The sequence below is a fragment of the Camarhynchus parvulus genome, chromosome 9 (genome assembly GCF_901933205.1).
Source record: "Camarhynchus parvulus chromosome 9, STF_HiC, whole genome shotgun sequence".
Classification (NCBI taxonomy): domain Eukaryota; kingdom Metazoa; phylum Chordata; class Aves; order Passeriformes; family Thraupidae; genus Camarhynchus; species Camarhynchus parvulus.
In genome coordinates this window covers 18,798,025-18,824,697 of record NC_044579.1, presented here as the reverse complement: position 1 = coordinate 18,824,697, position 26,673 = coordinate 18,798,025, and the positions used below count along the sequence as shown (strand labels likewise).

General features: G+C 43.1%; 1 protein-coding gene across 4 annotated transcripts in view; it reads left to right on the top strand.

The window, feature by feature from the left end:
- Nucleotides 1–25,418, top strand: part of NEU2 (neuraminidase 2) — a 37,681-nt gene extending 12,263 nt beyond the window's left edge. For 2 of the 4 annotated variants that reach the window (XM_030954598.1, XM_030954601.1), the window contains 3 exons: nucleotides 18,917–19,050; nucleotides 22,457–22,661; nucleotides 24,383–25,418. In XM_030954598.1, the coding sequence (XP_030810458.1) occupies nucleotides 22,461–22,661; nucleotides 24,383–25,321 (1,140 nt within the window). In that variant the 5' untranslated portion in view covers nucleotides 18,917–19,050; nucleotides 22,457–22,460 and the 3' untranslated portion in view covers nucleotides 25,322–25,418. Of the gene's footprint in view, nucleotides 1–17,217; nucleotides 17,351–18,916; nucleotides 19,051–22,385; nucleotides 22,662–24,382 lie in introns of those variants that run through there. The other 2 variants (XM_030954599.1, XM_030954602.1) reach the window with 2 other exon arrangements.
- The last annotated feature ends 1,255 nt before the right edge of the window (nucleotides 25,419–26,673 follow it).

Below are 26,673 nucleotides of genomic sequence, written 5' to 3'. Positions count from 1 at the left end.
TGTGGGGTGGAGGATGTCTGTTTTTTCTTAAGGAACTTGATCTACTTTCAGGAGCTGAAGAGGTAGCTTTACTGCTACATAACAAAGCAATAGCTTTCAGTGGTTTGCACAGCAGTGGAACATAAGCAGTGGTGTATCATCTTGATTCATACAGCTATCCAAAGTTCATAGTCCAGAGCATTGATTCTGTTAGATTATAATCTGAAAATAGAATAAGGTAACTTTGCTGTGAAGGAGTTTTAAAATTCAGTTTCTCAAAGCATGTGGGAGATGGAAGCAAAGGGCATTTTCTACGTTCCCAGTTCCAGGTCTCTGTCATTTTGGACTTAGATTAAAACCACTTTGATTTCCTTCATGCAGCCCTGTTTCCAGTGCTTCTCAGTGTGTTGCAGTAGCTCATTTCCTGGCACTCTCTTCATTTCTCCTATCTTTCTCTTGCTTCTTTCACAGACAGCTGCTCAGACAAGGTTCCAGCTCTGGCACCTGAAAGATGCCTGGTTCCAGCCTGGCCTTGCAGTAATGCTCTGTACTATTCATACTCAGGGAAAGCCAACTCATTCCTTTTTTACTGAAGCCATGGCTGAATGCATATATGTTCTGGATGGTGCTCCTGTTGTTTCAGCCTCCTTGTTTAAAGGGACCCTAGGTCTTTCTTACAGCTCTTCAGTGCAAAGTAGCAGTAACTGGACTTTCACAGAAGTCTTGTTCGTCCCTCAGAAGGAGCCACTGCAATTTCCTCTGGTTTTGCTGACTGTTTTCTGTACTTTTGAACATTCATTTCTGTATGCTAAAGTCTCTGCTTCATTGACAGCTTCACGTCTTTCTCTAAGTTATTTTTCTCTTACAGAGCAGAGGGGTGGCAGTGCAGAGTCCCACATATGTTTAGATTCTCTGTCATGAAATGTCTTTAAACATCCAGCCATTTTACATTTCCAAGCTGAAAAAAGAAGGATGGCACTCGTTTGCCCACTGTGCTGTAGGGCAGGGGTGTTCTGTTATGTGCTGACAACTGAGTTGCTTTCTATCTTCCTGTCCTTCTGTTCTATTGACTCCTCTAGCTCCTAATCTCACTGGAAAAAGAAGCATAATGCTGTTTGGGTCAGTACTCACCTGTAGCATGCTGCACGTGCATTGCCTCTCTCGAAGTCTTTCTTTTCCCTCTGTTTGGCAGCCTCATGGATCTGTAGTACCTGGAATTTCTTTGAATAGCAATGTACTGTGTGTGCAAGTCCCCCTCTTGCGTCACTGGGTTAGCACCTGCTGACTCTTCCTCACCTTCAGAGACCGAACCTGACTCTCTCAGTACGTGCTGAGAACGGCCCTGCCAGAGCCCACCAGTGGAGAGCCTGGGGGTGGCTTCTCTCTCATGCTCCTCCATGGCTTCCAGAGCTTGTCTCTATAGCAACTGAGACAGTGGATCAGCAGCAGAGCAGCAGAAGACAGGTAACCTCCACAACTCCATCAGCTTTATCTGAATTACAGCTGGAGAAACACAAAACAATGTAATAGGAGAAGAGAGGACAAAGTTCTGGTTAGTTCAGAGGCCATAGTCCATCATCTGATTAGGATAACAGGGACTATAAGGACTTTTTATCAGAGATCATTCTGACATCATCACCTTACAAGCCTTATTCTCATGTCCTGAACATTGCTTTGATATGTTCATGGTTGTCATTCCATGACATATGACAGATGTTACTGGAAGAATGTTGTATTTTGGTTTGGTATTACTGGTTGATTTAGAGCATATAACAGATAGTGCCCATGTCCTTTTTATGAGGGTGAAAATGTTACTGAATAGAAGGTAAAAACTGAAGAGAAATCTCAGTAAATCTGTCTATTATCTGTAAACTTCTCCATGTAATAGAAGAATTAATGCCTTTTACAGGGCTGGGTGCATTCTAATACTTATCAACAGCACTCACGCCTGCTGTGCAGGTAAGTGAAGAAAAAATCCATAACTGTAGAGCATGAAGGTAGAAGGGACAAGATTATATGGTGCAGAGGTTTGATTTTCTTTCCCAAAGTTCCCCTCAAGTGCCAGTGTACCTCCTCACTGACACAGTGACTTCAGCATAAAATTTCTGTGCTCTGTGTGTCTACGTGGACTATGCCAGGACTCCCAGGAATTTTTAGAAGGCACATCACAACAGCAAAATATCAGTTGATCTTTCAACCTTTGTAGGACTGGGTAAAATGGGAATGGATTACTTAAGCATTCTCTGGTCCTTTGCTGAATTCTTTCAGCTGTCAAAGTCTTCCTGAATATATAATATGATTTTGTGACTGATGGGGCTGTCATGAGTAATAGAAAGAGATGCTGTATAGAAAATGTGAATATAAAATTGACAGCAAGCTGAGAGAAGGGCATAAAACTGTGCTGTGGATTAGTTAGGTGCTGTTTTAAGAAGTCACATGTATCATTGGTTTGTTATGTTACAGTATATCCAAGGCACAAGATAGCTTAAAAAGTAGGTGTTTCAATTTTTTGTGTGTCTTCTGCAGTCTCTGTGAACTCATGTGTTCCACAGACATTTCCCATGCTTGTCCCCGGGGTCACTCTAGCAGACCCTGGGACACCAGGGACAGTTGGACCATCATCTGTAAATCCTCTGCTTTCCAATATTTTTTGAAGGCACTATGATTTATCCTTATAAAGAGAAGGTCACTCCCTGAAATCATGCACTGGGCATGAGCTTCTTGGCTCTACAGAGGAGAAAGTCTGCTTTCTTCCTTCATTACCTAACCACAGCATGCAGCTCTAAATTTGGATCCTGACTTCAGTTCTGCCTTTTGGACTGTTTGGAACTATGGTGGTTGCTCTGGGACTGTTTCCAGAGTTAATGGAAGTGTATGAAGGACATATTTGTTGGTGGTGGTGTTAAGTTTGGTTTGTAAACTACTCTGAGGTACAGAGATTCACTAAGCCTGTTTCTTTTTCTGTGGGTGTGTGGAACAACGGAATAAAAGCAGCTGCTGTTGGAGATAGTTTGAAAAGAGAGAAGAGGCTACTTCTTCTCCTCTGCCTTTTTTTGTCCCAAGACTAGAGCCCCAAAGACTTGATCCTTGCAACTGTGATGGAAGTATGTCTTATAAGTGGACTATAATTAATATTACAGCTGTAATCCTACTTAACCCCTAACTCTCACAATTGTTACATTTTTATTTATTTCTCTCCTATAGATTATTTTATGCCTTGGCACTCGAGGAGATGAACCTATGACAATCTCCTCTGCATCAAAGTTCCTCTGTGCTTCAAGAGGCCACCCCTTGTCCATGTGACTCTTACTGGGGCCTGTCTCTGTCCTGACCTTTGCCAAGCTGATGTAACTTGCAATGCTTTGTAAATTGCTGCTGGTATTTTATTGAAAAAGTGGATAAAGTTTTCCAGGAGCTGCTCACCAGTCAGGAGTAGCTTCAAAACCATTAAATGTCCAAAGGGACCATTAGGCGAAGAGATGCACATGTGTGCATGGAGAAGACTGTTTTCCCCTTTCACCTACCTGGTGAATATGAGAGTACATGGATGTCACTGTTGAGCTTTTACAAAGATCCTTGGCAGAGAAGGAGCCCCCTGCATGGCCAAGTGACACTCAGCTGGGTTACCCAAAGACTTATCTATACACTGGCAAACCTGTGTGCTTCTCTTTGCCAGATACTCCTCCTCTTGTTCATCAGAGGAGTGAAGGGTGCCTGTCCTGAATAATTAACTTGTTTCCAGGTTGTCAAACAGTCCCTAACAAACAAGATCCTTGACCAGAAGTGAAGATAGCAATGGATGAGAGAGAGACTTTCCTGTTTTCTAGGAGAGGCAGAGGGGGCACTCATTTAATGTGGTGGTTATAAACAATATATACTGGGTTTTTTTACTTTCTTCAATGAAGAATTCAAGAACAGAATGCATTTCTGAAGTCAATACTTCTGATTTGAAAATTGATGCTCTAAGAAAGTACTGAGAAACCATTTACTGATATGTCAGTCAAATAGTCCTGACTTTTCCAGTAATTTAGGTGTATTAAAAAGCTAGGAATATGTTTGAAGGATGCATTCAAATTTAGTATTACTTTTTTCTGGTAGCAGTCAAACTATTCTGTTACAGAGAATGGCTCAAGCATGTGTGGACCTTAACTACCCCTGCCTGAGTGTTTGTAGAGAATTTTTGAAGAAGGTATTCATCTCTGATGGTCAGAGGTAGATGAGTGCCAGGTCTTTTGGCAGGAGTACCCCCTCCCAAGTATATTCACATGCCACCTTGGAATCACATGGCTTGAGTCACCATTCACCTGAATGTGCTTTGCAGGCAAACACTTCTCTGGAGCTCACGGAGACCGAAGTAGCAGTCTGTAGGGAAAAGGGAAGGATGAAAACAGTGAAGCCAGCAAGTGATGCACATACAGCAACTCTAGAAATATGCATTTTGACTCACACATAATCCAGCCTCCAGGAATTTGCCTGTATATAAATTTTACTCGCTTATGTAAAAAACTGGCATTTACCAGCAAATGCCATGAATTTTTACAAGAACAGCTGAACTCAGGGATGTTGGGTAAGATGCTAATACAAACTGTAAAAGGGACTGAGGTTCCTAGAACAGTGTGGACCTGGACACATGGATGTGTGTAGGAAACAGGGAGTACTGCTACCTCTGGGAGGGTGGGACTGGAGGTGTTTTCAAGGCATGGGCTGGCTGTGGATGGGACTACTGTATAAAGAGAGTGGACTTAGAGGAATATGAAGAGTATCAGATGTATCAAAGGTGTATTGGGTATAACTTCTGTTAACCAGTTAGGGCTAATGAAAGATAAGGATGCTTTTAGTAGCAGAGCTGCAGACTGAAAGCTGAGATTGCAGCTGTGTAGACCTGCAGGTATTTCAAGTGGGTTTATTATGGGCAGTTTGATGTGGGAGTCTGGAGCAGGAGGTACATTCTGGCACCAGTTGAGCATCTCTCCCTCATCCCACGACGTGCCAGGCAGGCACAGCTAAACGAGTCATGGTAGAGGCAGACTGTGTGGTCTGTCACTGGTGGCAGCCCCGGTGGGCACTGGTAGCAGAGGGAGCTGCTGGGGGCTGGCAGCCCTGGAAAGCCACCTGCCTGCCTCAGCTGTTGCTGAGACAGGAGGGGTGCAAATGGTGTCTGAGCTGCTAGAAAGAGCCACCTCCTTCCCTGCCAAACCTGCTGCTCCACACACCCTGGCCCCTCTCTCAGTGGCAGTTTTCCAGAGCTCCAGCACAGCAGAGCAGGCAGCTGGATCATGGATTCTTTGCCTCCCCAGTACTTTGCTGTCCTGGATAATGGGCTATTTTGGTGTGCCTGGTGCTGGCCCTGATCTGACAGCCTGTGTCTCTGGGAGGGTTTTTTCTGCATCCTCTCTTCCACTGCCACAAGGCAATAATTTGTGTGGGACTTATTTGGCTTGCTGTTGTCAGCCTTTCCTGTGACAGAAGAGGTGCAGTAGGATGAGACTGGTGGCTCTCCTTGCTGGTGAATTCAGTCCTTCACTAAATTCCTAATTCCTCTTTAAAGTGGGAAGGTGTATTGGCTGACTGAAAAGTGTTAAGTACTGTAATAAGGAAGTAAACACAAGGATTTTGAAATTAAAACTGCTCAATTTGCTGATATTATACAACACTGTTGCCCAGCCTGGAAGAGTAATGAAGATTGCTTAATTAATACCACAGACAGACAGAAATCTCCAGCTGTGTAACTCAGGGATGTTTCAAAGCAGAAAATAACAGGTATGACTACAACTTGACTGAATGGTTTGCCTATATAGGGACATGCAGTCACAGAAGAATTCCCTTTGTCTGACTGTGTCCTTATCACCACCAGGAATGAAGATAACAGTATTGATGTGTCTGAGTGTCCACTCAAAATATGCAGGTGGGTACTTTCATCACACAGGGCAGTGAATGCCTGCTCTGAGTTACGTAGTACTCTGTTAGTTTGCCATCAGCTCAAATCCATCCATGGCTGGATGCCCCTGTAAATGATGTCTAGCTCCACATAATTTTGTTTTGGGGCTCAATGCAGAAATTGCTGTCTAGGCTGTAGGGTGTTTGTGCTGTAGAAAGGCAGAAAATCTTATAATATTTTCTTCCTTTTTGTGTGTTGAAGTCGTCTCAAGTGTAAAAGCCCTATTAATGACTCATCTGGAAGGTTTTGTGTGTTGAATATAGGGATGCACCTTTCATCCAGATGAACCAGATAGAGCTCTTTTAGGACAAAATTTTTTTTACTTCAAGCTCTTATAAATAACATGGCTCCTTTAATATTTCTTCTTTAAATAGTGTCTGAATGTACACGCAAATGCTAATTTAGCTGCATCTTAATGGTTTCATTTTCAAATGTTCTTCCTAAATTCTTGTGCAAACCAAAACCAAACCTCTGACTCCCACCAGCAACAGTCCCCCATTACATCCCTGCTCCTGGGTTAGGCAGTGACTTTTGTCCATCTTACTTGGTTTTAATTGAAGTGGAATGTCATCTCTAAACTCTTTCACTCTGCATGATAATGAGGCAAACCCAGCTCTGCTGGTATGCATCACAGTCCAAAATCCAGCAGCAGGCCTTACTTATCGACAGCCGCTCTTGCTCATGCGGGTGCCAAACCCTCAAGGAGTGCCACATGCAAGAGGACCCTGGCAGAGGCTCTGGGGCTCTGCCCAAGCTCAGGCCTGCATTTGCATCTGGAGATATTTCTGAGTCAGGGGAATAGTAACACCCACAGACTCAGCCCTAGGCTCTGGCAGATTTCGATCTCAGCAGATGCAGCTATGAATTCATTTAGCCTCATCAGTGGTTGAGGTGAAGACTTGGAGCCAGTGTCAGTGAGGTGCTCTCACTTGTCCTGCTGAGCCACCCCTGCTCCAGGGGGACTGACTTTCAGCAGATGTATGGGTGTGGTAACATCTTACCCTAAAGCTCTCACAGCCCTCAGCTGCCTGACTACACAAATATTTATATTTTCATTGTTCCTGGTTGGGATTGCCATCCTTGGAAGTGTTTACTATCCTGACACATTCTATTAAGTGGTGGCAAAAGACAGTTAAGTGCATGTCCCTGTCCAGAGCAACGTACATGACAAAAGAATTTCAACTATTTAGGTGCAAGGCCAAGGTATTATTTGATTAAAGCACAGAGGTGGAGACAAATAGGTGGAGCATGAGAACAGACTGACCAGAGAGTAACACATGGACCAAAGAGGTTTGCAGCAGAAGCCAGAGAGAATTAGACAATAAGTTTGGGAATGCTGGCTGAAAGAATATCAAATAGTTTGACCCCAGGTGTTTCCATAAATTAAACATTCTGTGCTCATTTTGTAAATAAGATTGAATTCTATAACCAGCCTTAGCAGAATCAAAACACAACCACCCCAATTGTGAGATAGTCTTTCAGCTGAGGAAGCTAACATAATGGTTCTATTGCCATGATTCAGTGCTGGTACCTTATTTATAGCAAGCAAAACCACGACAGAATTATATAGTTCATTACACTTTTGTGACAAGAAAACCCTTTTTGTCTTGCACATGTTACAGAGAACCTGTTTTAGATACACTTCAGAGACTAAAAATAAATACATTGGACCCATATAATAAATCCTCCAAACCATGTGCTTTTGAAACCCTAAGACCAAGTGAATGAGGATAGAGAGAGAAACTAGTACATTTAAAGTGGCTAAAAATTACTCAGATGTTCTTGCTAGCTCTAAAAATATTCCTGGAATGAAGTCTGGCGTTGTGGGTAGCTCTATGCATAAAGGTAAGCCACGTGTCCATAGGACCACCAAGTAAGTGTCTTTTACAAATGTTATGACACATGACAGAAGAGGATACGTGCCTTCATACAATTCCCTCTGCATGAAACATGAACTATTTCACTACTTCATGTAAATTAACTAATTATATATATATATATATGTATCAATATATAGTTAATAAATAACAGTAAAAAGCTGCATATTTTTCTGCTGCAGCCTGGTTTATCTTTCTTACTGTTTACTGATTCTTTATGATTCAAGAACAATTATCTAAAAGGATGTGCTTTCTTATATCCGCTGCTAATTGTCATCCCTGCTCAATCCATGCAACTCAGTGAGTTCCCATTGAATTCCATGCTTCATCCCCTGGGCCTCATGTAGTAGATGTAGCCATAGACAATAGCTAAGGTGTTAAAGAATTTCACCTCTGGAGCTGTACTAAGTATGTGTATATGTACATATATACACATATACAAACACACGCATTCTCTACAGCTGTTAGGAGTCAACTTCATTTCTAAAACATATAGAAGAGCACAAGTGGAGATCTACAAACTCTTCTGCTTTTTATTATAAACTAATAAACCAAAAAGCTGATCTTGTTTCTATTCCTTTCCTTGAATTATTACACATGCAATGGTGAAAATGCACCTTTGCTTGAAGATTTTGAGAGAGTCCTGAGAAGTGAAATGTATAAACCTCATCCTTGTTTTTCTGACATCGCTGATATTTCTCTACTAACAAGAACTCCTGCCTCTAGAGGAAGCCCCCTTTGTTTCTTCCTGCTGTTTATGAAATGTTCTTGCCATTGATGCCATCCCATTCCTTATTTCTGCCAAGAAGATACTAGTGAAATAGATGCTAAGTAGCTGTGATTGAAAACTCATGAGGTTCTCCAGGCTTATCTCTGGAAGGTAAGTGAATAATTAAAAACCAAATCCCTACACCTCCTAGGCTTGGGGGAGTACACAATTATCAGCTCAGGCTTAGGGGTAAATGGCAGGATGTATCCTCAAGCAGGAGATACCCATGTACTCTGCAAGTACGTACGCAAGAAGGCTCTCAGCAGTCTGCCTGATGATCTCTTCTGTTTTGCAGGACTACATGTGGGAGTTGTGAGTCCTTGTTCCTTTTTGTTTGTTCTGTTTGGGCTGTGTGAAGCCTTCTAACCATGGAATGTGTATGCAACCTAGAGCTTACTTAAAAAACTTAAAGGACTAAGGCATGGAAGCTTTAGTCTCTGATGAAATGATTTAGTCAAAAACATAGTATGAGAAATAATATGCAGGGCGTAATGCCTTGCTGAAAGCAGAGAGGTTTAGTAATGCTAGGACAATTGGAAAAGGAGGATTAATAGATATCTTGGTTGAAGCTTTTCAAGACAGACTCATTAGTAAGCAGACAGGCCAAGTGTCCCTTGGGCAGACAAGACCTGTGCTGCTCTTGGGGAAAAATATAATGATGCCCACTTCTATTTCTAGATTTGCTGGTTGTGTATTAGACACTTGTTATGGAAGAAATGAGCATGGGTGGTTGTTTGAACTGCAGAAAGGTAAGAATTCACAGGGTTTTTCATTTGAAAGCTTCCATACAGAAGCAGGGAAAAGAATTTTGTTAATCAAGAAATAGTAGAGTTCTCACTTTTTCCTCTCTCGGTGTTTATTGGGTGGAGGGTCCAAGGAGTGCCTGTTTGGTGAGTCTGCTTGCAAATGTGTAGCTACAAGAGAGCCAGACGTCAGTAAGACATCAGCATCCTGTTAGGCTGGTTTCTGCTGGTTTGAAAAGCCAGGCAGGTTTGGAGTGCTGCTATGCCATGCTATCCTTGTCAACTGCATCAAGCTAATTTCAGCTAATTTCAAACATGACATGAGCTGATTCTATTCTTACAGCCTGTTACTCTGACTGCATGGGTCTTTAACAACTCAGGAAAAGCACTTGATACACAACTCTGGAAGCTCATTAGCAAACAGCACTGACCGATACAAACTTCCCTTCAGAACAGCCATTTTTGGACCCTGGTGGGAAGAGAAGCTTGCTGGACTGCAGCTCCCAACACAGAGCTGCCTCTTCTCTCCCAGTACTGGGGGCTAGCCCAGTGCTTATGTAATCAACCCCAAGCTTTCCCCACTTGCCTCTAATTTGCCAGCTGCAGCACTAGCCAGCATGGCACTGTAGAAAATGAAGGACATATGCAGTGCTCTGGCTGCGTGTATATGCACAGGGAGCCTCCATCTTCTTGTCACATTAGTGCCATGCTGTCTGCAACTGCAGTTCTATAGCTCACTTTACCCAAGCGCTCGGAAAGGTTGGCAGAACTTTCTTTTCTGGATCTTTCCTTCTAACAGCAGTTTTTACCCTCCTCTTCATCCCTAGTTTTTAAGCACAGAAAGAGGAAAGCTGGGACGAGGGTAGTTAATCTCATGGTTGTGGCACAGGATCGGGTTCTGGGAGAGTAGATGTAATTTCTTAGCTCTACTGCAGTTCCCTGGTCAATCTTGAGCATGTCAGTCTTAGTTCCCCATCTCTAGACTGGGAGCAGTATATTATAGTTTGTGAATAATCCTGCATTTTTCTAGTCTTTTTTCTTCTGAGTTACTTAAGCAGGAACTCAATGTAAGTGCAAGAGCATGACATGAGATAACCTGATGTGCTCAAAAGAACTCTGAAACATAATGTAATTAATGGAAAAAATGAACTAGTTTGAAAATTCTCTTGGTTTTGGTTATTTTTCATTTCATGTTTTCTACATTTCAGTCCCCAAGTGAAAAGCAAGCATCTTGTCTAGATTTCTAGTTCCTCAGTGGCCCTGCTGTTCTTTTTAAGTTTTATTTGAGCTGACTGCAACTGCTCCTAAAAAAGGTTCTTGTTTTAGGAATTGCTCCCTTTTGGAACAGCAAAGTCCAGGTTTTGCAGATTGAGTAACCTACTTGACCTGTTTTATCACAGACATCTGTTTCCAAGATGATTTCACAAAGGAAAGAGAAGGCAAGAGGGAGATGAGACTTCCAGATTGTTCCAGGCTGTTACTGAGTCTTGTCAATTTTCCTTATTTTAGATATGATGGAGCAGTTTCCATGGGGTGCTGCTTGGAAACATGCATTATTTCCTCCAATAACTATTGGGGAAAAATTATAATTGCCTATAGAAATCACAGAACAAGCTACTTTCAAAAGGAAAAACTGAGTGAAATCCCCAGGCACTGGCCACATACTCAGGGACAGATGAGGGTAATTATATTGTTAAAGCATTTTATATTGTCTTGCAAATGTCCTGGGCAAAATATAGCAGTGTGGGACAATGGGTTCTGTGGGTTCTTCTTGTCTGGGAGTTAGTGTGGTGTTTCATACATACGCCTCTATTTAGAGTTTTTATTAAAGTAGTTTCAAGTTAACAGTCCCAATTTGTATCTGTAGAAAATCAGCCCTGAATAAAATACCTGTCTGTCTCATAAAATGGTTGCCAGCCAATTAATACTTCTTGCAGGTTCAGCAAAATATTCTAAAAAGCTTTCATTATTTTAGTGTAATTTCCTACTTTCAACTAGGTCTGGAAGTGACAGCTCCACTATAACGGTCAAATCTGTTGATCATTTAAGATCAGAAGAGCTAGCTTGTTCTTATGAAATTTGAGTCCTTGTTTACTTTTGTGCATTTAAAAATATACATAATTGCTGGGAGAGAGTTCACAGCTACACTGGATTCACAGCAATTGGCCTCCTGAGAGTGAAAGGAAAAATTGGCTCAGGGGAAGGATCAGCCTGGAGGTAAGAGGAAAACAGGCTGTTTTTCATATTTCCTGTCTTTATTTATATATATATTTTTTAAAACAAGATCACACATAAACCGTTTGACAGGAAAAATCACAACTTGTGCTGCCCCTGGAAAAAGACACACAGCTCGGTTGGGGTTGGGAATGTTTGCTGTTCAGTTGGTCATATTAATACCATTCTGTGCGGTCTGGGTCTCCTCTCCAACTGGGCTTCCTCCCTGTGGGTGGTGGATTTTATGCCTACCAGGCTGTGCCAGTGGTGTCTCTCCTCTCTGTCTGCCAGTATTTCAATAGTGTCAAACTGTGCTCTCTCTGGCTTGCACAGGACTCCTTCAGTTCTTTCTTGGGCACTGGATTTGTGCCTTTGTTTGCGGCCTGAGGTTTCTTTCTCGGGCAGTTCCTCTTCCAGCATCCCCCCATAACAGGATTTTACTCACCTGACACTCAGGAGCTGAGCCGGTCTCTCATTTGCCATCAGGATGAGGTGTTCCAAAAAGTCTGAATTAAACTCTCCCAGATTGTTAGGGTTTTGCAATTTAGTTGTGGATCCAGAGGCAGGTATGTCCTACAGAAGTTCGGTGTCCTTCAGTCCTTGTACCTTCCTGTCAGTTCTGCTTGAGAGTAAAGTGTGCCTCAGATTTTGTTTGCTTAGTTTCCAGAGTCACAGCAAACACAGTGTAAAGGAACAGCTTTCACTTTACCCAGATAAGTTAGTACAAATATGCCCTGAACGTCCTTTGCACTGCTTGTGCCAAGGCTTAATGACAGAGGATTGTTAAACCTCCCATATAAATCTTTAACAACTGGGCGAAACTTCGGTCCAAATCTGCAAACTCAAGTGGAAACAGTAAATAGTATTTGCTTCCATTTTTAAGGCCCACTGGATGAGAAACTGCTCTTGCTTTACATTATTTACAGCCATTTGAGATGAAAAGACCTACATGTTTATGACTATTTTTAGATTGCCATTTCTTAATTTCATGTGTGTTCACATACCTGGGCACTGGGGTGGATACAGCAGAGCCAGCCTGGTTTTATTTTAAGGCCTTTTGGATCAATCCAAATGCCTGTGATAATTTTCCCTCTTGAAATAATTTCTTATTACCAGGCTACTTGCTTGCTGTGATTTGTATGTCCCTCTTCTGGGGGCAACTTAGGCCCAGTGCTTCAAAGGAAGACAAATATTAGTGATTGCTTAGATCAGTGCTATTCCTAGGAGAGATTTTCCCCCTCATCCTTGGATAACTCACTTGTATTTTTAAGACTGCATTTGGATTGACTCTTAGAAAAAGCATCACATAGCCTGCTGAATTTGATGCTAATCCTTCCTTTGGTTTTTATTTTCATTTTGAAGTTCACTGAACTTGCCAACTGTCTTGTTCGTTTCAAAATATTTTAATTGGTCACAACATTACTCTTTTTAAAATGCAGCTGTATGCCCAGCCTACTCCGTGGAAGATGTTCACTGAGTTAAGCTTGGGTTAATCTGAGCTCAAACATCATAGATTCATGGTCACCAGTGTCAATGTCCCTTTAGACCAGCTGAAGGTTTGGCCTGGCATAGAGGGCTGCCAGCAATTACTCCTGTAATGATTAATCAAGGTCACCATCAGGCCTGTGCACCTCTGGTCTGAGAGCTGGCAGGACTCAGGAATGAAGGATGCACTGGAATTTGGGCTCCTCTCTGTTGCAAGAGTTGCCTAGGGTGAATCTAGCTAGACTTGTGCTTCAGACTTGCTTATCTGAGTGTCCAAGCACTGCAGAGTACACGAAGCAAGGAACTACAGTTTTATTGCATTTTCCAGTCATTAAATTCCTGCAGTGACTCCTCCTCAGTGTTTTTTGGAAGGCTAAATAAATCCTGCTTCTACAATCCTCTTTTTGTACTCAAACCTCACCACTTCTCTTCCTTTGCTTCTCATAGATCATGCCATTCATTTTGTTAATGAAAATAAAGTGTATTTTCTTTTTTCTTCCAAATGGGTAAAGTAAATGGAGAAATGGTGTAATGTGTATAATAGGCAGGCTGTTTTCTGGGTGTTGTCTCACACAGGGTGAGGAAGCTTCTCTGTGACAAACCCATGACTCACCATGGAGTGCCAGAAGGCTTACAGGTCTGCTATGGGGTAATGCTGTTGCCCTTTGAGTTAAGGGAATATTTTTCTATTTTGTCCATTTCTTTTCACAAGGTGAGGAAATAAATTGTATTTACTGTGAGACAGGCATCAGCAGCAGGATTCTGTGTTTGGAAAATTCTGTGCTGATGGAAATCAAAAGTAATATAAGTGGAGTCAGTGGAGTGTGAAGGAGTACAAACCCAAAGAGTACCAGCTCCTCATGCCTGTTGTACCTACAGTTGATAAGGATAGTGAGGTGCTTGTCTCAAATGTGCTCAGAGGCTCTTTTCCCTAGCTAGAATTGGCATTAAAAGAAAACAGTGGATGTTTTCTCATCCAAGGAACCCTGTTTCCCAAAGAGCTCTGCCATTAGCATTTGCTTCTTACATTCATAATTATTATTTTGGCTTTTTCTTGTTTGTCTTTTTTTTCCTTCCTGGACAGAACAGACTTTTAGTCAAAGCCCAGGTCTGTAGGATTTATCTTCTGCACCAAGGATGCCATGTTCCCCAATGCCTGGAAGGCAGCACATTGTGTTTTAACTTAAAATTTGCAGTACTGTGTAATTGCTGCTTCACATGATCTGACCCCACAGACCTCTTGACTTGACAGCTGCCTGACAACAGCAGCTACACTGTACAGCATAGCAAAACCACTGAATTACCTGAGCCAGCCTTGCCTTTTTAATGATGTTGGGAATCAATGGAATCAAGTTTGAGCATTTTGCGAGGGAAATATACATTGGCAATTTTTAATGGCCTGCATGTCAGTCACTAGATGTACCATTTCTTGTTTTCCTGCTAATTTCTTTTCACCTATGCTCATGAGCATTAGCTTCTGAATTCTCTTCCTCAGCCTCCATTTGCAGCTATTGCCATATCTTTCCTGAGAGGTGACACCCAAAACTGAACACAGTCCTCCAAATTCAAATGCTCCATTGTTCAGGATTCTGTCATTATATTAGCTTCTGCATTATTTTTATATCCTCTTATTAATGCACCCACACACCCCATTTGCATTTTTTAACCTTTTTAAAAACGTTTTCATTACAACAATCAGATATAAGGGCAATGAAGTAAGCGTGGAACAATAGAAGTGAAGATTTTGATCTTCCTCAGACCTAAACCTGTTTTAAACTTCAGTGGTGACACTGATTTTGATTTACACTGAAAGGAAAGAGGAAGGATCAGGCTGTGCATGTCTACAGTGGGACATCCATTTTTGATAGTTACTAAGGAACGGTTTTGTAAAATAGTTTCAGAACAACATGTTGTTTGGGAAAAGCACTTTTTCTTTTATCAGAAGGCTGGGGTTTTGCAAATAGAGGTTCGTGCTGTGGACTGGAGGCTGAAGAGCAGTGCTGGAGCCTGGATGCTGGCAGTGGTGTTGGTGGTTGCAGGGAAGCAGTGTGGGGTGCCCGCGTGTTGATTGTGGGGCTGTCCTGCACAGGCACTGGGATTGCCTAATTTTAACCTCATGGCAGGACTAAGCAGCACATCCTTCATTTTAGGTGTAGATTCAGCCTTTCTAAGCTATTAGCTTCTGCACAGCCATGTCTGATGCTGACTGGTCCTGGGGAGTGGGTCAAAGGCAGGGCACCCCAGCTGGCTGCAGGGGAATGTGTGGGATCTTAGAGAGGATGAGCCGATAAGGGGAGGTGGGAGGTGGCCAGAGGCAGAGCTACTCTGCCACATGCATGCTGCCACCATAGCCCATGGAACCATTGCCACCACACCAAGCCACACTTGGGACTGCCACTCAGAAGAGATGGACAACCAGTTTTAAACTGCAGCTGGGAAAGGTGATTTCTGTTAAACAAATGAGTATTTATGGGTTGTCTGGCTGCAGAAGCCAAGTGTATGACTCAGAAAATCACCTGAATAACACTGCTGCTAGCCAGGGAGAAGAAAAAAGGGGAAGAAATCCATAAAGCAATCATTCATGTCTTGCTTTCAGGCAGACTGCACCTTAGCAGCCTCTTCAATGTCTTTTGTCCTCCATTAATTGCTGCTGCTTTACTTGACTCTGGATTTTCTCCAAGAGCCACTGTTAAAAGTTAGTATCTGGTAGATGTCAATGATATTGTCTCTGGGGGGACTTTTCCTCACACTGTCGTTTGATTCCAAGTAATGCAGTGAGATACAAATGCCTTCAGTCTTCTCTTGTGTGCCCCAATTAAGGCCGTACTTTACCTGCCCTGTTAGGCAAGGTTCGTAAACACAGGGTGTGGTTTCACCATGCAGCTAATTAGAGCCAATGACTAAGTGCTAGTCTGGGTCGTGTGTTTGCTCCTCCTGTCAGCAGCTTCATGCTCCTGCTCCAACTGCAGATTCTACTGCTTGATGGACTCTTGCTGATGCAATCCAGGACAATGACCCAGCAGAAACAGTTCACTTTTTTTTTTCCCCTGGATTAATTTTCTGCTAGTCTCATATCCTCTGATGGTTTGCCAAGGTAAGATGAGGTTTCTTGCTGGCGCAGGAAAGGATACAGGGTTGCTCAAGAGAAACACAGTAATATAGAAGCATAACCTTAATTTGTTTGCTCAGCTGATGGGTTCTAAATCCACACTTTTGCATCTTCCTATTTGGCTTGCACTGATCAACGACAACTGCCATCAAATGAGGAGACTTTTTCCATGACTAGCAAGATCTCTTCACAGGATTATTATTCTCATTCTTTCAGATCACTTCAAAGACAAGAAGTGTAAATGGTAGCAATGGAAACTCAGTAGAGAAGAGAGGAAAGCAAGGGATGCAGCAAGAAATGGGATAGGAAATGGGATTACTGCTGTCATTTCTGACAGCAGTAGCACAATGTAGTTGTGAAATTATTTGCTTGGGTACTTGCAGCATCTGCAGGTGCTGCCTGTCAGCCAGCCAGGGCGCAGCTGGGAGAAGGGGTACTGCCATCCCTTTCTTCCTCAGGTGTGACCTTAGGCTTGTGCTCTCCTCCTTGTGCTTGGTTCCCCCCAGTAGCTCCTTGCCTGCAGCTGCTGGGATAGTTTGGCCTTGAAACACTTCCACAGAGACTCTGGGAGCTGCACCTGAAGGCATCAGCATGAATGTATCATTCCTGCATTCCTGCCTGGCCACTCCTTTGGCCATTTTTATCCAGAAAGAACATGTTGATGGGTTGGAGGTGTGTGGAGACAGAATGTTAGGTTATCACAACACCATCACCTGTTGGTTATAACAATTTTATGGGTTCTTTAGGCAAACTTTCCCAGAGCTCAATACTCTGAGGGAAAGCACTGGGAGTCTACATGCTGCAACCAGAGGAACTTTGCCTTCCTCAGCACCAGGGGAGTAGAGGACCAAGAAAAATAAGATAGCATGCTGAGCTATATAGAACCAGCAGCTGTGCCACAGTGCAGCAACCCATGCAGGTAGAAACATGCTGCTTAATTCCTGTGGTAGTGTGGCAGTCTTTCCCTATTGTTTGTCTGACTCTCATGGAACCACCCCTTGTATGCAAAACAGGTTTGCTATTTAAATGTAAGCTTGTGTTTATATGCCAGCTGATAGCTTTTCCTGGGGATCCAAGACAGCTGACATTGCTGCCAACATAAATAATTTTGCAGGTTGGAGATTACTTGGTGAGAGTGTGGTGAGCCTGCCTTTTGTCTAATCCAATAGGAGTGTTTCTTTGTTCTCTTTTTTATTTGCCTTTTGATGTGACTTCCAGACGACACAGAGTAAAAAGGTATTTTTTTCTTTTCCTTTTCTTATTTTCATAACTGTGGACATTGCTAGGAACTAAAAAGGTAAATACAACATTTTGTAGGTTCAAGTAGGAATGCAGTTTGTGTATTCCTCCACCAGATATATTTTAAGAAAAATACTGCTGCTCCATGTAATTCCTCTCTCTTGCTAAGAAAACCTCCACTTTAAGGCACAGGAGCTATTGCCAAGCTGAGCCACAACAGTTTGAAAGCAGATCCTGATTGATTGTTTAGGAAAGCATGTACTGGGGTGATGGAAAATCCCCTTGTAAATGTGGTATGACATTTTTACGACAAGAGAAACTTTCTGTTTCTAGTGTGGTTTAAAAGTTTAGTTCAATTAGCTGCTGGATTAAAGTAATTCCAGTTTTTTGTCTTTTTCAGTTTTGAATTCTGAATGTTAAGGTTTGTTTAAGGTTTATTGTTTGACAGTTTTTGCTGATAACATCTTTCTGACTTTACATTGAGGGTGATTTAGTAGACTAAATAAATGTGTGTTGCTTGGCTTGGCTTGTTAAGAAATTCCATAGCCTAGATTTAGTGTGGGGTCTAGTCTAAGGGCATAAGCAGGCTGGAGATGGTGTGCTCTGATGCTGGGCTTTGGCAGAAACAGGCACAGCTATGCTGCTTAGGAGGGAGGAAAGCTTCCATGCAGGAGTGTGCTGTGCAGCAGTTATTCTAGAAGCAAACTGGGACTTCTATTTCTTAACCGTATACAACTGGGTTTGGAACGTGACTACTTCTGGGAGCCCTCTATGCAATATCCCAAGGGAAATGTCTTATTTCTCTTCAAGTGAGACAAGGAGTGTGTTTTGGCATAATGCTTGGTTGACTTTATACATTTGGAAAGCACTGTAAGTCCAGGTCTGATGCTGAGTAGAAAATGAGCAGTCCTGGGTTCTTGTGCTTGCCTTGAAAAGCAGAATTTTAGTTGAGTTTTTTATTTGACTCTCTCTGGGCTTTTTGATTGTGTTTTTTCCCCCAGACTCTCCCTTAATGAGTTGGATAGCTCTCTTGGGACCTATCTGAAATCATTCAAGAACAAGCTACCTGCTCCACAGAGTGTAGACCTCTCTGACAGGGACCAAGGGATCGAGTTCAGCATATTACCTTATTTTTATTGGTTTGTTTTAAAGACATGCTGTCATTTCAGCTTGGGTCTGATCATGTTCAGAACAGGTTTTTACAGAAGCTGAGGCCAGTGGAAATGTTATGCTTTTAACTGACTTTTCTTTGGGAGGATTAAAGCAAATAAACGTGCAATGGCTCATCCTGCTCCAAGTCTGTGTGAGCTGCCTCGAAGGACAAAAGTGGAAGGAACAAGTATCCTTTCCTGGTGTCTACCAGCACCTCTCCTTTCTGCCACTTGGACTCCTTCCAGGGACTAAATCCATCATAGATTCACTTGTTGACAACTGTTATTTCTTTTGACTCTTCTGGTGTGCTGGAAACAGTCTCTGCTTTGGAAATCATTACAGCTGTGTAACTTGCAAATGATGAGTAATGGCTTCCTCCAGTTTAACTCCCTCTTCTCTTACTGTTTGCAGTGTGCTCATCTTTCCCTGTCTGCCCAGTCTTGCCCAGAGGTGAAGTATGGGATCTCAGTGCAGCAGCTTCCCTCGTGCCTTGGAGAGGAATTGCAGGTAAACACCAGCCTCCTTGAACACGACACTTTGCAAGGGTAAGTCTGGAAAATAAATTAAAGACTCCAGTAAAAACCAGAACGCAGTAGGGGACGTTGGTTTAATTGCTACATGATAAATTTCCCTTCTCCTCACTAGCATCTCTGTCATCCAGAAAGAGATGACCAGATATGTTCTTTTCTCTTAAGAAAAAAAATTACTACATCCAGTTCCCCTTTCTTACTCCTGTAGTTCAGGAAAGTACAGCTAACTCTCTCTCCAAGGCTGTTGAGCTGGTACTGGTCTGACCAATTTTTGTCTTCATGTGTACAGCTCTCCAGTCTCTTGTTTCTGTTTCAGGCCTTTGTATTCCAGATTAGCTCTTAGTATTTTAAAAGATAGTGCTATGATCTTTGTCTTGCCCGTGTCCTTGGGGTGTGCTGGCTGCAACACTGTTTTCTTCCTTGCAGGCCAGCCAGTGCTATTTCAGTGAGGTTTAGGAACCAAGTAGCATCATGGACACACACATCCCCTGGCAATGTAGCCTTGGAAGGATTAGCATGTGTGATTTGAATTCCAGCAGTCCTGGAATATGAGCATTGGAACAATCTTTGTATGGCTGTCCAGTCAATGATTTGCCAATTTTGCTTCTTTTTTATTCAGAAGGGTCTAGTTGGTGGGCATGCCTTTGAATACAGGTTGGAGTCAAAAGAAAAGTAAATTCCTTTCAGTTGGCTGGACAAGTAACTAAAGCAGCATTATTTTGTTTTCTTTTAATATATATATTATGAACTTAAAGCTTATTTACAGATCCTTCATTTTTGATTCTGTGTGAAACTCACACTGTTATGACTCAATCTCTGCATGAGAATCCACAAGGGAGAACATAGAAAAAGCTGAATACTGACTTTGTGTGTTTAAAAAAGGATGGAAAACTTTCTCTGCAGATGGATGCATAGCATGTATATATATGCATACAGCCATAATACCCACACTGTGTGTAGGGAGTGTATGTACAAGTGTATATATACACACACTCACACGTATCTCTATTTAGTCTCTGGATAGATGGAAATGTCACTTGATTCCAGTATTTTCCTTGATTATAGTTGCTGTGTCCAGGAACCTCAGGCTTGTTTCTATGGCAGCTATTCCCAGTTCAGCTATTTCCTCAATCCCCATTTGGCAGTAAGTGGAAGATGTTGTGACACTCACAGTGAGCATGTCACAGGGAGGCTGAGAGTGTGGGCAGAGCTGTATGCAGGTGACAGGCTCAGACAGGAGGGACTGGTGTGCAGCAGGCTGCAGCATGGCCTCCTGTGGCAGCAGTCTCTTGGCTTTCCATCAAGGGATTCACAGGCCAGCCCAGATCTCTCTTTCTCTCTCTCTCTCTCTCTCTCTCTCTCTCTATTTTTCTTCTTCTTCTTCTTTTTTTCTTTTTTCCCCCTTTCTTTTCCTTCCCTGTTGCCATGCTCTGAAGCAGGACTGCAAGATCAGGATGGCATTATGAGCAGGAACGCTAGGGAACCTGTGCTGCACTAGACAGGCTGACTAATCTCCCTTTAAATAATCTCCCTTAAATAGTCTGGAAGCATACTGGTGAGTTTCTCTTTCAGGAGCCATAAATAGCCAGATCCATGCTGGTAAGTAGCAAACAGCACAGTTATTTGTTCTAGGAAGGTCTTCCTATTTCCTTGATGTTACTGCATGGATAGCTGTGATCCAGTTCTGGTAACACTGTATGGTAGCAGTGCTGCTGCCTGTCCTCACACTGCTTTATCTTCTGTGACAGTGAGGAGGGAGCAGCTGCTCCTGGGAGATTGACTTCCTTTTCCAGTGCCTTTGGATCAGAGTGGCAGGGAGCTGGGGCTTGCTGTGGACTGTACAGCTGGCTTTAGCTGGAGCAGTGCAGTTCAGACCCTTCTGAGAAGTGCTGTGAGTTCAAAAATCTGACTGATATCTATAGCGCCTGGAATGTGAAAGCAAGAAATATTTGAACACTCTCTGCCTAGCTATGGATCTGGATAGAGTGGAATATATGGTCCTGTGAGCTAGCTCGCCTTGTGCTTCAGACTTGTCTGGAGGATAAACTCAGTTTGTGTTTTCCTAACTCATAAATAAACACTGAAAAAAAAAATTGACCAAGTCTGTGTTAGTTAGGCTGGCTAATATAATCTTCTTAAAGATGGAAGAGTGCAAACTATTCTTCAGGTAGGTACAAGCACTCTGAAGCTGCCTCCATATCTGGTCCTGAATTATCAAGGCAGCCTTCAAGAACATCAGGAGCTCATCCATGTCCAGTAGTTGCTACAGCCCTTTCTAAGATTTAGGTAAATAGGAGAATCCTCAACGAAGAGGGGAGCAAGTCTTGCCTCAGTGAGGTAGGAGGCATTTGAATTTCTTACTCATAGTGTATTGTCATCTTCTTCCTGCCATCCTACCCACTCAATGCGTCAGAGATCTAAGGCTTGATTTTTTTAATATTTATTTTTCTTTTTTTTCTTCCCCACCTTCTCTGCTGAGCAGGGAATATCCAAGCCTTCAGTTTCTGGTGCATCATGTGAGATTTTTTTTCCTTTTATATTTTTCTCTTTTTTTCTTTCTTATTTTTTCCTCCATCTGCTGAGACACAGTTCCCTTAATCTACTGGCTTTTATACTGGGGTGAGTTGGCTCACTGGTGCAAGAGGACAGAGGGCCAAGTAGGTCTGAGGAGGGGAAGAGAGGATATGTTGGGGCATAGCACAGGCCAGTTACACAGAGGCAGCTTCCTTAAATTGTCCCTCATGTTTGCCTTCCTTCATAACATTGCTATTAAATCATTGTAAAGAGGACAAGGTTTCTGCCTAGTCACATCCCAAGTGATGTGACACCATTCAGACTGTTTTTTGATCTTATGGAAGGAGGGGTGTTTTTTTCCTTTCCTTATTCATGCTCAGTGCTTGCCATCCTCAAAGTGGGACACACCTGGGGCCAGGGATTGCCTCAGTGTGTCATTTATATGGGATTTTAAGCTCATATTTGGCAAAGCGGAAGTTCTGTGCCAAGTTTTGGATACAACCTCAACAGAGAAATTAATGGTCTTCTGAGGGAAACTACTACAATGTCTTCTTATCAACAGTCTTCTGAATTAGAGTAAACAAAAACAAATAAATAAAAAATCCCAGCACGTGCATTTAATTAAAAAGACAAAACAAAGCACAGCTTTTTAATTAACTGTATTTGGTGTACTTACCTTGCGACACTCCAGTCAGACCAACCAGGCTGTTCCTGGGGTAAGTTCGGCCTGAGTTCCAGCTACTATGCTATGCATAGGTTCTCTTTGGAAAGCAGAAGGAAAATACAAAGCTGAAAGTATGTTTCAATGCCTGACAGGTCCCACTGAACAGAGAGCAAAAGCAGTGGAATCTGCCCCATGACACTTTGCTGGGTCAAAATGCAGTGTGCTTTGTCCTCTTCCCCCTAGCACAATGGCTGCGTTCCCTGTCCTGCAGCAAGAAACGTTATTCCGGAACGGTACCTGGAGCTATCGAATTCCAGCCCTGCTCTACCTGCCGCGGTTCAGCATCATCCTGGCCTTTGCTGAGGAGCGAGAGGACCTGGTGGATGAACATGCCAAGCTGATAGTCATGCGCAGAGGCGTGTACGACCCAGCCATGCAGCACATTCAGGTACCAGTGCAGGGAGAAGTGGGGGACCCTGCCCCCTGTTCTGCCCAACTGCCCACAGTGAGTGGAATGTATTTGCCCTCTTGCTGTAGGGACAGGGCAGATTCTCCTCCCCAGGTGCAGGAGACAGTTCTGCCTATAAATAATGCACGTCTCATTATCACTGCTGGGATTCAACCCTATGGGCAGCTGTTGTGGGTACTAAAATGGAGTAGATATTCTAGGGGTGGCTTTGACACATCATTGCAGAGCTGGGGATGCAGATACAGAGATGAGACAAAAGTCCTGTTGTAGCAGGAAAAATGCGGTGGAGAGGCAGAAATGCCTCAAGGAAGAGGAAGAAATGCCACAACGATGGGGAGGAGTAAATTAGCGATCAGTGACTATTCTTTTTTTTTTAATTCATCATTTTAGGACTAATTTCTGGTTTTAAAAACAATTGAGACTAGTTAGTCTCTCCATGCAAAAAAAAGTGTCTGGTTTGCTGGTGCCAGTGAATTGGCTACCTTATTAACCTACCAGTTATTATTAACAGTTATGCTGCCGGGTGGCTGGGGGTGGTGGAAACTCTATTTATAATAATTTTTTGCATATGCAAAGGCATGAATGTCTTGGGGGAAAAAAAAAGTAATTATATTTTTCTATTCCAAACCTTCGTTGGTTGTCTTAGATTATAGGCTCTTAAGAGCTGGAGTCTGCCTAGCAGAAGCAGCCTCTGAGCCCACCTGCAGTGTCATATCATTCAGGTAACATCTTGTGTAACTCCCTGTAATTCAGTTAGTGGGGTTCAGTTGGTCATAAACTTAGTAATTTGTGTTCACAGGGTAGAATTTTTAAAAATGGAAATACTAAGTTTTCAGTAAAGGTTAATAGTAGTTGGATAGAAACAGATAAGATATGAACAAAAAGGCTAATCAGCAAATCAGGGCAGAAAAGGTAATTAATATAATCTTACTGAAAACTACTGCTTTGCTTACCAAGCCAATAACACTATGTAGTCATAGTTTTCTAATTGCAATGCTAGTGTTAGAAACATGATTGCATTATATGCTATTCATTTGAAGAAAACAGGGCTTGCTGGGTAGTTATACCAGCTCTACGACCTGTTTTCTGAGTCAGACAGCTCAGGGTCCAAATCTCCACACCAGAGTCACATAATCAGCCCTCGCAAGGTGCCTCAGTGTGGGCTGGGTTGCCTATTCACATACTGTCACATCAAAGTGGAGGAACAGGAGCCTGAATGAGCCGGGATTTGTCATCATCCAGGATGCTTGAAAAGGGCTTGGGTTTCTCTGTGACTTCCTAAAAAACATTGACACAGCACAGTGCCTGTGCTAGCACACTTTGACCACCGGGAATGTCTGTGTGCCATATATATATATTTGTGAGGATTTCTGAAAATTCAGCCGCTGTAGCTTTTTAAAGGTTGTCATCAGCCACCAGCTGCACTGAGATATGGAGCTATCAGTTCCTCAGGGAGCAGTACTTGAGAAGGACATAACCCACATGCTTGGTGAAGTGTACATGCTTCGTGTCATCAAAATAATTTTCACTTGCCTTTGGTGATGCCAGATTGTCTTCCCATTTCTTGCTCTATCCATTATCCTGCTTCTGTTCTTCCCATGCTCTTCTGTAGCTTTTATCCAGACATCCTGGCACTATAATGTGGGTCTCTTTGTAACAGTGTGTTCCATTCTTGTCTCCCTTCCCACGGACTGTGGCAGTGGAAAAGGATGGAGACCCTTGTCAGTGCAAAGCTTGAAGGCCATCGATCTATGAACCCCTGCCCGGTATATGATGAAGTCTCAGGAAAACTCATCTTGTTCTTCATAGCTGTCCCAGGAAAGATCTCTGAGCAGCATCAGCTGAGGACAAAGATCAACCTGGTACGTCTCTGCTATGTCACTAGCATGGACCAAGGACGCACCTGGAGCGCTGCCCAGGATGTCACCGACAGGACCATTAGGAATGAGTACAAGAACTGGGCCACCTTTGCGGTGGGGCCAGGTCATGGATTACAATTGCTCGATGAGGCCCGGAGCCTTGTGATTCCTGCCTATGCCTATCGTATCTTGGACCCCAAGCAACACCCCACTCCTCATGCCTTCTGCTTCATCAGCTCTGACCATGGGACAACATGGGAGCAGGGGAACTTTGTGGGGGGGGAGAGTGCAGTGGAGTGCCAGGTAGCAGAGGTGCATACCTGTGGCAGAAAGGTCCTTTACTGCAATGCAAGGAGTGACAGGGGAGCCAGGATCCAGGCCGTCAGCTACAACCATGGGCTGGACTTCGAGGGAGGCCAGCGGGTTGAAATGCTAGTAGAACCTCCCTCGGGATGCCATGGAAGTGTTACTGCCTTCCCACCTCCCCCAGATGCCAGATGTCAAGATAGTTGGTTACTCTACGCTCATCCTACAGACCCAAGGGGTCGAAAAGATTTAGGAATTTACCTCAACAAAAGCCCTTTAAATCCAGCACACTGGACAAAACCCAGCATACTCTTCAAGGGCCTGTGTGCTTATTCAGATCTGCAGTACATGGGCGTTGGGCCTGACGGCTCACCTTTGTTCTCCTGCCTCTTTGAATATGGAACCCACAGACAATGTGAAGAGATGATTTTTGTCATGTTCACTTTGAAGCAAGCCTTTCCCTCAGAACACTGAGTCTCAAGCATTTCCTTCAACATCCCTGCAAAAACTATCTTTGCTGATGCTTGTTACTGTCATTTCTCATCCCTCAGCAAAAGGGTTTTTTTACTCCTGCTCCACACGTAGTTTGGTGTTGGCTTGTTCTGTCTGTAGATTGTGAAGTCCATTAAACATACCACAACTTAACACATTTGGTTTGTTTTCTATTACCTGTTCTCCCTTTTTGCCTTTCTCTTTGGCTGCTTTTTTACACATCACATGCCCAAAACAAGTGTGACCTTTGTATAGGGCTTCTCACCTTGAGGTCTCTGATAGACTTCATCAGGGACACACGTACTGACAGTGCAGGGACTGCAAGGGAACAAATGGCAGCAGGGCTATGCTGAGTGGTATTTAGTAAGTTGTGGAGAAGCTTCTAGAGAGGGCACTGGGCTTACCACCTATATCTGCTGTCATCTTCTTCAGGAAGCTGCTTTGGCTCTGGTAAGGAGCGCTGCTTCTTGCAGCCAATGTAGGAATGCTGTCATTTCCAGGGCAAGGCCATGTGATGCCTTGTTCTTGGGATATTCAATGCCAACTTCTTCAGTGGTTTTGGGGCTGCCTTGTTGAGTTCCCAGGCACTCCAGAGGCTTCTGCCTAACTTAACCTTCTCCTTACTTCCCATGCTGTGTTTTCTTGCTTACTCGCCCTTTTGCTTACACTGCATTGAGAAGGTGCAGTTCCCCATGTGTGAGAAAATCACAGCCTTGTGTGCTCTGGCTGCTCCCTCTCCCTGGGCAGCGATAGTAGGAGTCAATGAGGACACCAGGACCCTTCCACGTTGGGGGACAGAGCAAGTGGCAAAAATGGCATTTTGCCTATATGGAAACTGCAGGATCAGGACAGGTCTGCAGAGGGAGCTCCCAATTTAGAGTCAAGAGGGGAAGTGCTTGCTGGTCTTTCTAACACAACTGCCAAGCTATGATCCACATAGCAGCTACTCTTATTGTTGACAACACCATGTCTTGTTATTACAGAGTATTGTTGGCATACGAAGCACTATGTCAAACAAATAACATTGCCCCACTTTCAGCAAAAAAGCACCAGTGTCAGAGGAAGGAGAACTGACCAAGGCCAGAGTAACATAAAACACTCAAGCTGGAAGGCTTTCCAGTGTAGACAGATTTTCAGCAGATTTCTGAATGAAACAGCTCTAGTTTCGGTGAGACACTATTCTACTACTGTACAGTGTGTTTTGAAAAAAGGCATTATACAATTACTAGACAAGAGACTGACCAGAAACAAATGGCTACCATGTGAGACACATCAGAGCAGATGGAGCTAGGAAAGTGTTGCCCATGCCTCTGGACAAAATTCTGCATATGAAC